Source organism: Ochotona princeps, chromosome 2, assembly GCF_030435755.1.
Source record: "Ochotona princeps isolate mOchPri1 chromosome 2, mOchPri1.hap1, whole genome shotgun sequence".
In the NCBI taxonomy this organism is placed as follows: domain Eukaryota; kingdom Metazoa; phylum Chordata; class Mammalia; order Lagomorpha; family Ochotonidae; genus Ochotona; species Ochotona princeps.
The window spans coordinates 26,445,603-26,460,809 of record NC_080833.1 but is presented as its reverse complement, the minus strand read 5'-3'; the positions used below and the strand labels follow the sequence as shown (position 1 = coordinate 26,460,809).

The window sequence follows — 15,207 nt, the reverse complement described above, 5'->3', positions numbered from 1 at the left end:
GAAAACCCAGGAAGGCACTGGCCCCTAGCAGTACCCACCACTATGCAGGCACCCCAGAGGGAAAGGCTCTGCTCCCTGGGCAAGTTTTTCCAATTTCCTGTCCAAGCCCTTCTCCACCATCAGAGGTAGGGAAACTGCACACAGGACATAGGTCCCTGGGCCTTAAGTTACCGACAGATCACCACAGAGAGGCCATCCTCCCTGATCCAACCCAGACCCCCAGCTCTGGACCAATGTCACCTTTTAGTCTTTTCAGGTCCATCCTTGGCAACTAAGGCCTCATTTCTGGCTTGGGATCCCCCTTGGGGACAGGGAAAGCGGTTATTTCCGATGCTTGCCATCTTTCTCCGAAGCCTTGGTCTCACCATGCCCACTGCTTGCAGTGCTTAGAAACATCTTGTCCAGCCCCTTGAGTGACTCTAGCAAGTAGTTCTGGAAGGCAGTGAGTGCGGCACAGATGGCGGGTCCACCGAAGCCGTGGGTGATGAGGCTGAAGTGGGTCAGGCAGCTCTGTACTCCAGGCTCCAGGATGAGCGCTGGGCGGCTGTTGCCCAGTGGTGAGCGGTCCTGAGCCATCAAATCTGCAAACTCCTTGCAAATCTGCCTGGTGGGGAGAGAGGATCAGAGGGGTAAGAACTAAAGCCTGAGCCCAGAGTGCACATCGGGGGCAATGAACCTGCAGATGGAAGATCTTTGACTTTCTGTAACTCTACCTTTCAATTAAGATTAAATAAAGCTTAAGATATGCATATAAAGAAGAGCTGACACAGTAGTATAGCAAGCTAATCCTCTATCTGCTACAATGCTGGCATCCCATATGGACTCTGGTTGGAGTCCCAGCTGCTCCATTTTCAACCCAGCTCCCTGCTTGTGGCCTGGGAAAGCAGCAGCGGATGGCCCACATCCTTCAGTCCCTGCACCCACTTAAGAGACCTGGAAGAAGCTCCTGGCTCCTGGCTTTGGTCCGGGCCAGCTCCAGATGTTGTGACCATTTAGGGTGTGAACCAGCAGCAGATATAAAATCTGTCTTTCTTACTCCCTCTTTTAAGTAAAAATAAATAAATCTTGAGGAAAAATAAGAAAGAATCAAGGCAATAGCATATGAGCCATGGAATGTTCTTGGACAGGGTAGCTGTGCAGTCAGATGAGCAGGTCTGAGTTGAGATCACAGCATCAAACTGTGGTGAGGGAGGCCCCACTTGCCCAGGCCTGGAGGCCTGCTGGAGGTCATGGGAGCAAAGGGCTGATGGGCCGGGTTCAGACCAAGTACAGGCGGTGGTGGCAGATGCAGTGGGGATCATGGCCTAGATGACGCTGTCATGGAGCAATGACTGTAGTGCCCACACGTGGCCAGGGCTAGCCTATATGTCACCCTGTTTTCACTGCTGCTCAGAACCCATGCATGTGGTCACATGTGATGCCCAAATATTGTGTGCTCATGAGGGGTGTCCATTGTATGTGTGTGTGGCGCCTGTGCCTGCATGTATCCCCTGTGCGTGTGTGTGGAGCCCCTGACAGCCCTCACTCACTTGGCAGCCAGCAGCATGCTCTTGCGGCTGTGCAGTCCCCCGGGGTCAGCATGCTGTCGGCACAGGTACTCGGCGGCTGCCTTGGCTGGGAACTCAGTTTCACAGACATAGCCGAAGTCTCGGGCCAGGTGCACAGCCTCTCCTGGGGAGAAGGGATCTGTCACTGCTGCCAGGTGTAGCCCAGCCTTGAACTTCCAAGTCCCTGGAGGGACTGCCTGATCCTGCTTCTATAGATGCTGTTCTCTGATTGGCCTTGCAGCCCATCTCTAACCCACTTCCAGCCCCTATTCCGCTGCCCACCCTTGGGGACACTGGGGCTGGGCTCTGGTCTCAGACTGGAGCATGGCCCACCATGTTGCCCAAAGCCCAGTCACCAGCCTCAAGGAAGGGGGCTCTCACCTCCTTGGCCCTTCACCACATCCATGATCACTCTCACCCTACGCACACGTATGCTACAAGTAGCTCTTACTGCATATACATGTATGTGCATCATACAAACACACAAAGGCCAGACACCCACATGCCACACAGAGTATACACACAGATACCACAACACCTGCATACCTCCACTTGCGGTCATGCTCACACCAACCTGGGGTGTGACTCACTCACCCTCTACCAACGAGGTCAGCAGGGTCACATTGGCAGCCTTGCGACGGCCAGCTGGCAGGTTGAGCCCAATCTTCTCCAGCCGTTCCCGCAGGCACCGGCCCCCATTCTTGGACTTGGCCCTTGACGTGATAGGGAGAGACAGACACACAACTATGAAGCAAAGAGAAAAGTAGGTGGGCTAAGTGACCCTGAAGGACTGTGTGCCCTCACCCGGCCCTGCTGAGACTCAGAACAGCCTTGGCCATGCTCAGGGGACCCTGAGCAAGCTCCAAACCTCTCCTGATCTTACTGGTGTTGTAGCCAAGGACCCAGCCCCAGGAGTCCCTCATTTCTCCCTGGTCCTCTCAATAACAGGAAGAGCCCAGGCGGGAGAGGGAAAGGCCAGCCTCTGGGGTCCTTGCTGCCAACCTCTGCATGCCAGTTGGGCCCTCACCAGCTAGCCAAGCATGTGCAGAGGCAGTTACATGGGAGACAAGTGCGTACGGCCATGTGGGGAGTCACACAGACACACGGATGAACACAGGTGCATGCAGAGACACATTCACCCTAAGTCAGGACCCCAGGGACTCCCACAGCTCCCTCCAGGATGCTCAGAAGGGCCAGGAATAGGAACTAGCCCCTACAATTGCACAACGCAGCCCCACCCTTCTGGAATGGTGCACACAAGGTTTCCAGGTACACATGTGCAACCACCCCCCTTCTCCCACCCATGGAAACACTGCAGCCCTACATCCCAGGTCACTCATGCTCATGGACACCAACACTGCTAGCCACCCTTCAGTGCACACACCCACACCCCATAGGATGGCACCCACCATCCTCCTCAGACTCATCGGAACTCCCTAAGGCAGAAATAGCTTTTCCAGGCACACAGACATGCATGGAGAGATGAACACATGGCTAACAAGACAAATGGTTGACTACCATGCTCCCCAGCCCCAAGCACACACCAGCCAAGCCCTATGCAGCCATGGGAAGAGGACCTTAGGTCCTGAGGGAGGGGTTGAAGATGGTACCCTCTCTTCCCCAGACTGAGCTGAGTTGCCTGCCCCTTGTGGGTGAGTCCTCCCATTGCTTCTCTGTGCCAAGGTTCTGCCCCCAAGCTCCAGACCTGTGGAAGCAGCAGGGGGCTCAAGCCTGCCCCCATAGCATGCACAATGCAAGGCAGGGAGCACACAGGGGGACCTGGTGTGAGACTAGTCCTCCCAGAGGAGCCCAGGGGTTTTCTCCAGGGTGCTATGCAGGGGCTGTGGGCTGGCTTTCCTACCTGCGCAGGACGCCCCCCAGGAGGGAGGCATTGAGGCACTCCGGAGGTGAGAGTCGCCGCTGCACTTCGCCCACCGTCACCTTGTACTTGGACGTTGAGCTGAGCAGCGACAGCCGGCCAGGCACGGAGCAGAAGACCTCACTGGGGTGGGTGATGCCCCCCACCAGGCTGTCTTTGGCCAGTGAGATGGCTGAAAGGCTGCTGGCTTTGGAGGGGATGGGGACTGTGGAGCAGAAGCAAAAGCAAGAGAGAGAAGGCGACATTGAGCCAGTGGTCACAGCACAGGGCATCGACAACAGGACAGCTGCACACACAGAGAGGTTCCAGCGCCTTTAGGGGGAGGTCCTGATACCCCGCTTTACCAAGACAGAAACAGGCATGCTGAGGTTACAGAGACTCGTCCAAGTTCACACAGCTAATGGGTATGGCCCCTGAGTCCAGAGTCCTGCCTGTAGCCTTCCTCTTAACCCCCAGGCAGTTTTGAAGAGTTCCAGTATTTGGCAGGAGCCACCAGAGAAGAGGCCAGACCTCAGGAGCCAGACCACTGCTGACATAGGACTGCTGGGTCATGGCAGTGGGCCAGCTGGAGCTGGGAAGTCACAAGGAGCCCCTAACCTCTCCCTTCCCACTTATAATCCCCAACAGCTTACCTTCCCAAACTCCTCCCCTCCAAGGCCAGTGGGATCCATCATGGCTTTGGAGTCCCACCTGCTGGGGACTTGTGGTGTGGCCCTACTGGACCCTCAGCTCTGGCCCCTTCCTGCCAGATCACTCTGGGTTACTCAAGGAATCGGGAGACAGGCCCTGTAGTCGTTTCCCTTCAACTACTCCCTATTATTTACTAGTTATGCTTAAGGGCAGAGAAGGGAATTTGAGAAGTCTACTTTATTTTTAAGATTTATCTGTTAGAAGGAAGCGTTACACTGAGGAAAAGACAGAGATCTTTCATGAACAGGTTCACTTCCCAAATGGCCACAATGGCTGGGGATAGACTAGGCTGAAACCAGGAGCCCGGAGCTTCTCCCAAATGGCTATAGGGACCCAAGCACTTGGGCCATCTTCTGCTGCATTCCCAGGCACATTAGCAGGCAGCTGGATGGGGAAGTGGAGCAACTGGGACTCAAACCAGAGTTCATAAGGGATTCCGGCATATCACAATGCCAAACCCTAGAGGTTAAGTTTCCAAGTCACTTAGATACTCTTGGCTCTAAGACAAAGTTCTTCCTGTAGTCTAATCTTGTACTTTTTTTTAAGATTTATTTTTTTTATTGCAAATTCAAATATACAGAGAGGAGGAGAGACAGAGAGGAAGATCCTCCATCTGATGATTCATTCCCCAAATGACCACAATGGCTGGTGCCGCACCTATCTGAAACCAGGAGCCAGGAACCTCCTCCAGGTCTCCCACATGAGTTCAGGGTCCCAAGGCCTTGGGCCGTCCCTGACTGCCCTCCCAGGCCACAAGCAGGGAGCTGAACGGGAAGCAGAGCCGCCGGAATTAGAACCGGAGCCCATATGGGATCCCGGCACGTTCGCGGCAAGGACCCTAGCCGGTAGGCCACCACTCCAGGCCCTAACCTTGTTCTTTACTGAGACATTTGCATCTTCCAAGGAAGTTAGTGGCCTTCACTTCCCAAGCCTTGGAAGAGAAGACACAGCATGTGCAAGGAGTCTGGGGGTGCCTGCTGAGCTCTCATTACACTCCCAGGCCCCCAGGTCCGCCCAGGAGGGGGCTGCACTGATAGTTGGCACTTCACCAGTGAGGGGCAGAGAAGGATGCCAGAGAGGCAAAACACTATAGCCAGGGACACAGCGGCAGCCCAGGACCACCGACAAAGGGTATGATGGCTTTCAGCTGCTCACACCTGTGGGACAGGAGCTGGGCCAGGCCTCAGAAAACAACCAGATGAGTGGTCCCTCATCTGCCAGAATCTATCCCCTTGCACCTGTCTGGTTGGACTTTCCCAGCCAGGAGCCTCCCTTTTCTACCCTGTCCTCCCCTCACGGTGCCCTGTGGCCTCAGATCTAGCCCATTCTCTGCACATCTATCCTTGCTCACTACCCCAGGAATTTCTGCACAGCCCCTGCTCTGGGCTCCCTGCCTTTCATGTATCAGTTCCTAGAGGGTCACATGCTCGCTGGGTAGCTGGCACAAGGGTGCTGCCTATCCGTTGATGAGTACCCGTGGTCCACCATGTGATGTATATGAGCAGCTCTGTGGAGTGAACATTTTCATCCTTATCCCATGTCAAAATGAAGTGACTAAGGATGGGTGTGGGGATACAGTGGTTTAAGTCACCGCTGGGGCCCCTGCATATTACATCTGAGTGCCTGGTTCAAGTCCCAGCTACTCTGGTCTTCTGATCCAGCTTCCTCCTAATGCTCCTGGGACATGGCACAGGATGGGCTAAGTACTTAAGTTCCTGCTGCCCACATGGGAGACTTGGATTTCCTGGCTCCTGGCTCCTGGCTTCAGCCAGGGAAGCCCTGTTAGGGAGTGTACCAGCGAACAGAAGCACTCTCTCTCTCTCTCTCTTCCACTCTGCTTTTCATATAAGCAAATCTTTTTTTCCTTCAAATGAAAAATTTTGAAAATTCAAAGAGGTTCCCATGCACAGCCTGTGAGAAGCAGGCATTGCACTCCAGGGTCTGCCTCACTCTCAGCTGGATCTGGCTCCTACCCACCCCTCTTGCCCACTCCCCACGTGTCCCCAGGGCTCTGGACCCTGCCCTGCCAAGGGATGCTGCCTCTGAGCCACACAGTCCCTTTTCCACTAAACGCATTGTACTGATAGCCCATCTCAATTCAGCGTGAGAGCGGACGCTGAACTGAAGCAGCCACCCTCCACCACCGACCACTGACTGGGCTGAGTGTCACCGTGCAGGCCATAAACCTAACATTCCATTGGGCAGGGTCCTTCCGCCCCCAGCTGGCCCAGCAGGGACCGCCCCCTGTGTGGAGCTTCCCTGGGCCCGTGCTGACCACCCTGACCTCCCACACCTGCTCCCACCCTTTCTGCCTCCCCAAAGATGGGTCTGGGCATGGACAGCCATCAGTGGATGCAGAGTGAACACGTGATGAAGCAAGGGCCCCTGGATCCCAGTGGAGAAAACGGCGATGGTCAGAGGTCAGGGCCAGGTGAGGGGAGTCTCAACCCTTTGTTGGACAATCCAGCACACAGCTACCCTTTCACTCTGCTCTGCAGCCTGGCACCAGAGAGGGTCCCAAAGATACCATTGAGGCGGCTGGAAGAGTGAACAGAGCCCCTCCCCAGGCAGCTCTCTGTTCTCAGGGACAGTGAAGGGAGCACCAAAATACTCAGAAACCAGGGTACATGTATGTTAGCACAACATTTAAAAAATTAATGTACGAGCCAGTATTGTGGTGCAGCAAGTTAAGCTTCCATTTGTAATGTCGGCATCATATATGGGTACCAGTTCAGGTTCCAGCTGTCCCACCTCCCATTCAGTTCCCTGCTCATGTGTCTGATAAAGCAACAGGAGATGGGCCAAGTACTTGGGCCTCTGTCATCCACGTGGGAGACCTGGACAGAGTTCTAGCTCCTGGCTTCAGACTCACCTAGCTGCCATTTGGAGGAATGGGGGAATTGTAGGAGTATATGCCAAGGTCGTGACATAGAGTTAAGCAGCTACTTGGGACGCCAGCATCCCACATCAGGGTGCTGGTCAGGTCCCTGCTATTTGGCTTCCGATCCAGCTCCTTGCCAATATGAATGAGAAGGCAGTGGAAGATGGTCCAAGTCCTTGGGCCCCCACCACGCACACAGGAGACCAGGATGGAGTTCTTGGATCCTGGTTTTGGCCTGGGCCCCACTCGGGCTGTTGAGAAGAGAACTAACAAATGGAAGATCTCTTTAGCCTTTCTCTTCTTCTCTGTCACACTGCCTTTCCAACTAAATAAATAAATCCTTTTAAAAAATGGCTAGATGGATGAAATTCAAAATTAGGGAAGCAGGTAGACTAGGAAGAGGGTAGGTAAGGAGGTGGGAATTAAATTAACACTCATTGCAAAGAGCAGACACATAGGGGGTTTGTCCTCAACATCAGCATGATGGCTCCTCCTGCGTCCTCTGGTCACACACACCCTCCTTTAGATGTAAGCGCTCCTGACTACTCAGCCCCTCAGAGGAGACACACACATTTACACACTTTGCCCATGCATGGGGAGATAATCAAAGGAGCAGGCAACAGACTCTCCAGAATGCTTGTTAAGATTGCAATTCCTGGGGCCCGGCGCTGTGGCCTAGTGGCTAAAGTCCTCACCTTGAACTCACCGGGATCCCATATGGGCACTGGTTCTAATCCCGGCAGCTCCGCTTCCCATCCAGCTCCCTGCTTGTGGCCTGGGAAAGCAGTTGATGAAGGCCCAAAGCTTTGGGACCATGCACCACCATTGGAGACCCAGAGGAAGCTCCTGGCTCATGGCTTCAGATTGGCTCAGCTCCAGCCGTTGCGGCCGCTTGGGGAGTGAACCATTGGATGGAAGATCTTCCTCTCTGTCTCTCCTCCTCTCTGTATATCCACCTTTCCAATAAAAATAAATAAATCTTATTTTTTTAAAAAAAGATAGCAATTCCTCAGGCCTGGCATGATGGTTCAGTGGCTAAATCCTTGCCTTGCATATGCTGGGATCCTACATGGGTGCCAGGTCATGTCCCAGTTGCTCCACTCCCATCCAGCTCCCTGCTTGTGGCCTGGGACAGCAGTAGAGGACAGCTCAATTTGTTATAACTCTGGGTTGAGTAGAGTATCTGAGACTGGAGCCAGCACATGGCATGGTAGGCTAAGTCTCCACCTGCGGTGCCAGTGTCCCATAAAGGCTCTGGTTTCCTCTTAACAGCTCCACTTTTGATCCAGCTCTCTGTTTATGGCCTGGGAAAGCAAAGGAGGATGGCTCAAAGCCTTGAGCTCCTGCACCCATGTAGGAGACCCAGAGGAGGCTCTGGTTCCTGATTTCACACTGGCTTAGCTTTAGCCATTGTGGCGATGGTGGTGGGAGTGGCAAGCCAGGGGCTGCAAGACCTCTCTTTCTATGCAAAATCTGCTTTTCAAATACAAAATAAATAAATATTTGTCTTTTTAAAAAGAGTACCTGAGACAGCAAGCATGACCATAAATAAAATAAAATAAAAAACAGGATTACATCAAAACTTAAAACATTTGCACCTCAAAGACTGTAAAGAAAATAACAAGACAAACCACAGACTGGAAGTAAATATTTACAAGTTATATTTCTGATTATTTGTATCCAGAAGATACAAAAAATTCTTACAACTCAATAGCAATCTAATTAGAAAATTGTCAAAATATGTGAATAGAGAAATAAACACAAAAAATGGCAAATAAGCACACAAAACTGCTCAAAGATGCAAATCATTAGAAAAATGAAAATAAAAACTATATTGAGCTAACCCAAGATGTTTATGATAACAGAGACAGACAATGCCAAGTGTAGGTGAAGGTCTGCAGACATTGAACAGCCTCCATCCCATGGCTACTGGTAATACCAAATAATAGTCACATCAGAAAGTAGCTTGGTGGCTTCCTCAAAGTTAAATATGAACTTATGACATGATCTAGCAATTCCACTTCTAGGAATTTATCCAAGAGCAATGAAAACATATTTCCACACAAGTGCATGTCTGTAAGTCAAAGCAACATTATCCAGGATGGCCAAAGAGTAGAAAGAGCCTCAGTGTCCATCAGTGAAAGCAAACATCAGCAGAATGCACTCCCCGCACACCATGGATACTACAGAGCAGGGAAATGAATCAGACACCCAGCACGGACACCAGCGATGAGCCTCAACACCATGATACCAAGTAAAAGAAGCAGGTGCAAAAGCTGCGTATTTATATATGCACTTATGCAACATGGTCAGAATATGCATATATATAGACAAGAAGCAAATCAGCAGTTGCCTAAGGCACAGGGTAAGAATGGGAATTAAGGGCACTGGTTCTAATCCTAGCGGCCCTATATCCCATCCAGTTCCCTGCTTGTTGGCTGGGAAGGCAGTGGAAGCTTTACAGCTTTAGGGCCCTGCACCCACGTGGCAGACCTGGAAAAAGCTCCTGGCTTTGGATCAGCTCAGCTCTGGCCGTTGCGGCCACTTGGGGAGTGAATCATCAGATGGAAGATCTTCCTCTCTGTCTCTCCTCCTCTCCGTGTATTTGACTTTCCAATAAAAATAAATAAACCCTTTAAAACAAAGAATGGGAACTGACTATAAATGAGCAGGAAGAACTGTAGGAGTGCTGGCCGTGTCCAACATGGGTGGTGGTAACAGTTACACAACTCTGCATTCACTCAAAGCATTGAACAGTATATTGTAACATGGGGAGAAGTCCAGGTATGTAAGTTTTACCTCAGTAAATCTACTTAAAGACACCAAGTACCAGGGCCACAATTCCAGGGAATTGTGACGCCCAAGAAACCTACTCTTTTAAAAAATAGATAAATCATTTTTTTTTTTACATGCAAGGCATATTTTTGATGGCCTCTTCATCTGCTTCAGCCAATCCTGGGCTGTTTGGAGATTCCAGGGGGCACTCAGATCCCCTTCCTTTCCCTTCCCCAGAGCTCAGGGAAGGGTGATTGTTGCCCAGAAGCCCCCTTGGGATTGGACAACCTGGCCTGCCAAAAGGAATTCTCCCACACATCCCAAAGGTGAGGGACATCCTTCCCAGGTCTCATCCTTAAACCACACCTGTGGACGACCTCAACCAACTGAGTTTTCAATCTCTTTACCCTATGCACAAGCAGGGACACTCCCTGTGCTGGGCCCAATAGGGTGAAAGCATCTTTTAAGACTTTCTCACCCATTCATTCACCAAACACTTAGCGCATCTCCTGGGGACAGGCAGCGCCCAAGGCCCTCCAGCTCCCGCTCTGAGCAAGCTCACCCGGTGCTGACCGCTCTCTGCACCTCCCAGCTGGGAAACATCCCGGCTCCAGCTCCATCCCTGCCTCCCAGTCCCACCTGTTTTCTGCCATCTCTGGAGCAAAGCAAAAGGAGGACAAAGCAGGCTGGGAATGGGAATCTGAAGACAGGCTGCCTGTCTTCAGATTATACCCGGCCGTCCCAAGCCAATGGAAAGGGACCCCAATGGCCACCCCAGGGACTGGCTGCAGGGCTTAGTGGACACTGCCTACTGTTCTGCCGCCGGGAGCAAGCGGCAGCCAGGCACAGCCCCGGGGATTGCACAGTGCAGGCTCACAGCCGGGGCACCTGACCCGGGCTTCCCTCACAAGCCAGGGGACAGCAGCCTGCCAAGCTCACAGCTTCAAGTTTCTTGCCACTTCCCCTTGGGCTGCGGTGCCTCAGGCTGGGATTCCGCATCCAGAGTGGGGGCCCAGGCGCAGCCTCCCACTCTGGTTGTCCCAGGTCAGTGACTATGGCCTGTGGGCATAAACCTGCGGGCTCACAGCGCCCTGGAAGCTTCCTCTCCCATTTCAGCCGCACTGGGCATTCCTGGTTCTGCCTTTGGGGACCCAGCACAATTCAGTCCCTTTTCTTCTTGTCTCCTGGCTTGGTAGAGGTGAAGGTTCTCTCAGAGCAATGGCTGATCTTCCTCCATCTCCCCAGGGCAGAGGTCTCCCAAGTCTCTTTCCTAAATGTAGTCTGGCTTCCTGCAGTAGGTTAGGGAACCAGGGTCCTGGCCCCTTGAGTTCTGGAGGAGTGGGGCAGGGAAGCGGTGCATGACTGTGGTAGTGGGCCCCTGCCCGGCAGACCAGCTCTCCCTTCCTCCCTGCAGAAAATGCCCGCTGTCCATGACAGCCATTGAGATGAACACCAACAAAGACATAGGTCTGGTGCCAGCATCCTGGCCTTACCCCTGAGATGAAAGCCTCAGTGAGCCCTCCCCACCACACACCACACACACACCACACACACACACACACACACACACACCCCTCAAGTTCTGGACATCCAGTCCCTCATCTACCCACTCCTTCCAGCCAGTTCCCAGCCCCATCTCACCCCCTACTCCCATCCTGCCCCTCCCCTGAAAGCAGGTGGGGTGAAAAGAACTTAGGTTTGAAAAACAACTCCAGCCAAATCCCACAGGCTCCTTTGTGCATGGAATTCCCTCCTGCACCGGCCCCAATCCTAGGGCACCAGCCCTTCTCCTCCTTGTCTCTTCTCATCTCTCCCTTCCCTGGCTCCCCAAGCATTTGGGCCTCAGTGGCAAATCCACCAGGCTGGGTTGTCCATTCCAACTTTTACTAGTGCAAACGTCCGTGAAGACCCTCACATTGGTACTGAAGTACACGTTTCACAGCCCCCCCAAATACAGAGAATTACACGCCAATACCCCCACAAACATCACCACACATATGCTAGAAGCAGAAGGCACCTGCTGAGAAAGGCAGAGACACCCAGGAAGGGAGCAGGGAGCCTCAGAACTCACACTGAAACCCACAGCAGCAGCCTAGAGCAGGACTCTCACACCAGCTTCCCGAACAGAGCCAGATGCTCCTACTGAAAGCAAACTGCCCGGAGGGTGCTCGAACCCTCAGATGGCCAACCCAGCAAGGCCCTGCTGACCAGAAAGCGCAGAAAGCGCCTCCAGGCTCCGCAGGGCTAAGGTCCCACAAAGTGGAAATCACTGAGCAAATCTCGGGGATCGAGACTCCCCTGCCTACCGCTTAGCCGGCCAAACTCGCTCTGCAAATTAACTCCGCGCCGCTCCCAGCTGCCTCCTTTTCCGCGAGCTGCAGCCCCGGGGAGTCCCTTCCCACCCGGGCTCTGGCCAGCACCGGGCGGCTCGCTCCTGGCCCAGCTTGCCCGCCATCCAGCACCCTGGCCGGCGCGACGCAGCCTCGCTGTCCCTCTGCTGGGTCAGGCGACGTAGCCTGCGGTCACCGGTGGCTGCTGCGTCTTACCCGGTTCTGCCCCAGCACACGCGCCGCAGTCCCTACCTTTTTTGATCACCGACTGGTCCAGGAGGCTCATTCCGGGATCCTCCATGGCCTGCAAGAAGAGGGCGGAGGCGAGGACGGTGCGGACGGAGGGTCCCGAGCCTTCCCAAGCTCCCCTCGGTGCTCGATCCCTATCTGCTCCGTCCAACCCTTGCGCACCCTCGTCGCCTGGGGCGGCCACCATGGGGACTTGGAATCGGCTGCGGCTCGAGGCCCGTCCTTGCGCGGGCTGGAGGAGGCCTGCGTGCTCACCGCAGACAGGCAACTGCTGTGCCTCTGTTAGCCCCAGGCAGCCCGGGACTGGGCAAGAAGGCTCAGCTGAGCTTCTAAGCTCACAGCGGAGGGTAAGGAGCAATTCAGCCCCTCCAAGAACTGCGGCCATCCAGCCTTGGGCACGGACTCAGGGCCGTAGCAAGTCCAGTGGGGCGCATATTCGGAGGGAGAAAACTCAGGTGTCTGCATCGATTCTCTTTGTTGCCCTCAGCCAGGGAACAAAGTCCCCGTGACCTGTCCGGGCACTTCCCCGAGCCCAGCCGCCTCACCTGCAGATCTTCCAGGCCGGGTGGCACCGCCAACCCCGGAAGGCCCAGGGGCGCGTCGGCCAGGCCGTGCAGGAGACGGGGCACAGAGGCGGCGTAGTCGCGTCGGGGATCAAGGCCCAGGGCGCGGGCGCGCGGCGCCAGGAGGCCGGGCGGCTCGTCGTGGGCGCGGGGGGCGGCGCGGGGCGCGGCCCAGGCGCCCTGGGGAGGTTGTGGCTGCGCAGCCAGCGGCGCCAGGCCGCCGTACGGGTCCCCCGCCAGGTGCGGAAAGGCGGCGGCGTCGGGCGCTTGGCCGTATGGCAGTGGTGGCTGCGGGTAGGGCGGGGGGAAGTAGGGCGGCTGGAAATCGGCGGCAGCAGCGGCGGGCGTGTGGCAGAGTGGCGGCGCCGGCCCGTAGGCCGCCTGGGGCAAGGACGACACACGGGCCCCGCCGGCCGCTGCGCCCAGCCCGTCGGGGCGCTCCTGGGGACGGAAGAGCTGTGCGTTAGTGCCGCACTGGCACTGGAGTGATTGCAGCCCCAAGGCTCCACCTAAGTTTGCGGGGACCCCGCTGCCATCCCTTCCCGGGGTCCGGAGTCCATCTCCGAACGACCCGCGGGTGGAGGGACCAGCGCTCTCCCCGTGGCGCCCGCCCTCCAGGATTTCGTTGGTTCAGGGACAGAAGCCTAGCAGAGTGCGGCGCTACGGCTCCTCGGACACCCCCCCTCCGCCCTCGGCCCAGCGCGGCTGCTCACCATGGCAGAGTAAGTGTGTACCAGCATCGGGCGGCTGGGGCGCGGGGCGTGGCGGCGGCGGCGGCGCCCTTGCCCGACGGCGAACGCTGCGGGCAGCGGGCCGGACCCGTGGGACTCTGTGGAGGGCGACCAGGTGCACCAGAGCCCGGGGCCCGGCCAGCGTGCGTGGGGTCCTCAGCTGCGGGTATCCCCTGGCGGGTCCATGGAGGCGGGACGGGCGTCGTTGGCACTTGGAAAAGTCGGCCGGCAGGTGCCTGGCGCCTGTTCTTCTTATGAGCGCAGCCGGCTCCATGCACTCCAGTTATAGTGGCGGGGGCGTGCCACGCCTCCGGGGGCGCGCGTTAAAGAGACAAACGGTGGCCGCGCTCTCTCCACTTCCCAGCGACCACCTAAGGAAAGGCGTGGCTTTGGCGAGATCCGCGGGGTAAGTGGATGGGGAACATGAATTGGATCCCTATGGATCTGAGTCGCCAGGGGGCTGGGAGCTGGCAGCTGCTGGGAAACAGAAAAGGTTTGCAGATTGAGTCTCAGCCGCTCTGGCATCCTTGTCTTTGAGCAAAACGCTGCGTTTGGCTGGCCTCAGTTTCATGGTCTGTAAAATGGGTGTCAGTCCTTTGACTACGTCGCCACGCTTGGCATGGATGGGCCATGGTGAATGTGGAGAGCTACGAGCTGTAGACTCCTGTGCACATGTGTGTCTGTGAGCTCGTGTGTGTCCATGCACGTGTGTGCTGAGGGCCTGTCACAACCTCTAACAGGCCATGTCTTCCAAGCTTCCCGAAGCTGGTAACGCAATGTGGCTGGAGTCGGGATTTGGAAGGAATTTGGATACACGAAAGGGCCGGTGAGGGGATTGCCTAGAATAGGTTTGGTGTAAGGCCCAAGAGGCAAAGATGTCTGAAGCTGCGCAGCCGACAGCCTGGGAGTGGCAAGTCCTTCATTCCGCATTGATCACGTGAAGATGGGAGGTGACAGCTACCCAAGTCATCACCACAACTCATTCCCAAGGTGCTTAGCGCCGAGGGCGCCCCACCCTACCCCCACCCTGGGCTCAGAATCTCTTCTGCATGGTTTTGGATTGAGGGAGCCTGAGATAGTCTAAACTCTAGGTCACTAGGTGGTCCTGGGGAGTCCCTTTTTTTTTCTCTGATCTCCGTTTCTGCAACTTGAACCACTACATCGGAAAGCAGCCCCAACAGGGAGAGCAGAAAGGCTCTTCTTTTCCTTTCTTTTCTTTTCCTTTCTTTTCTTTTCTTTTCTTTTCTTTTCTTTTCTTTTCTTTTCTTTTCTTTTCTTTTCTTTCCTTTCCTTTCCTTTCCTTTCCTTTTCTTTTCTTTTCTTTATCAGAGCAGTCAGTGAGAAAGCAAAGCTGAAACCGCTGAGAGAGAGGAAGGGAGGGGAGGTGAGGGTGAGACCATGAACGTGCCTAGTGTAGGGGATGGAGGTGGGGTGTCCCAGGAGGCACTTGGCAGATACAAAATGCAGGCCTGGATCATCCCAGCCTTGGGTGGGTGTGGAGGAGTGGAGGAGGCTAGCAGCGACAGGTTCATTTTTTTTAAAAATTGGGGCCGGGTGCAGTG

General features: G+C 55.0%; 1 protein-coding gene across 1 annotated transcript; it reads right to left on the bottom strand.

Annotated features, from left to right (window-relative positions):
- On the bottom strand, positions 1-13,544 carry TFAP2E (transcription factor AP-2 epsilon; the record flags this gene model as incomplete). The annotated part of the gene is made up of 6 exons (XM_012928828.2): positions 1-604; positions 1,530-1,671; positions 2,142-2,260; positions 3,409-3,631; positions 12,355-12,406; positions 12,897-13,544. Coding segments are annotated over 6 exons (1,467 nt in total), but the record flags the coding sequence as incomplete, so codon positions are not given.
- Between the last annotated feature and the right edge of the window lie 1,663 nt (positions 13,545-15,207).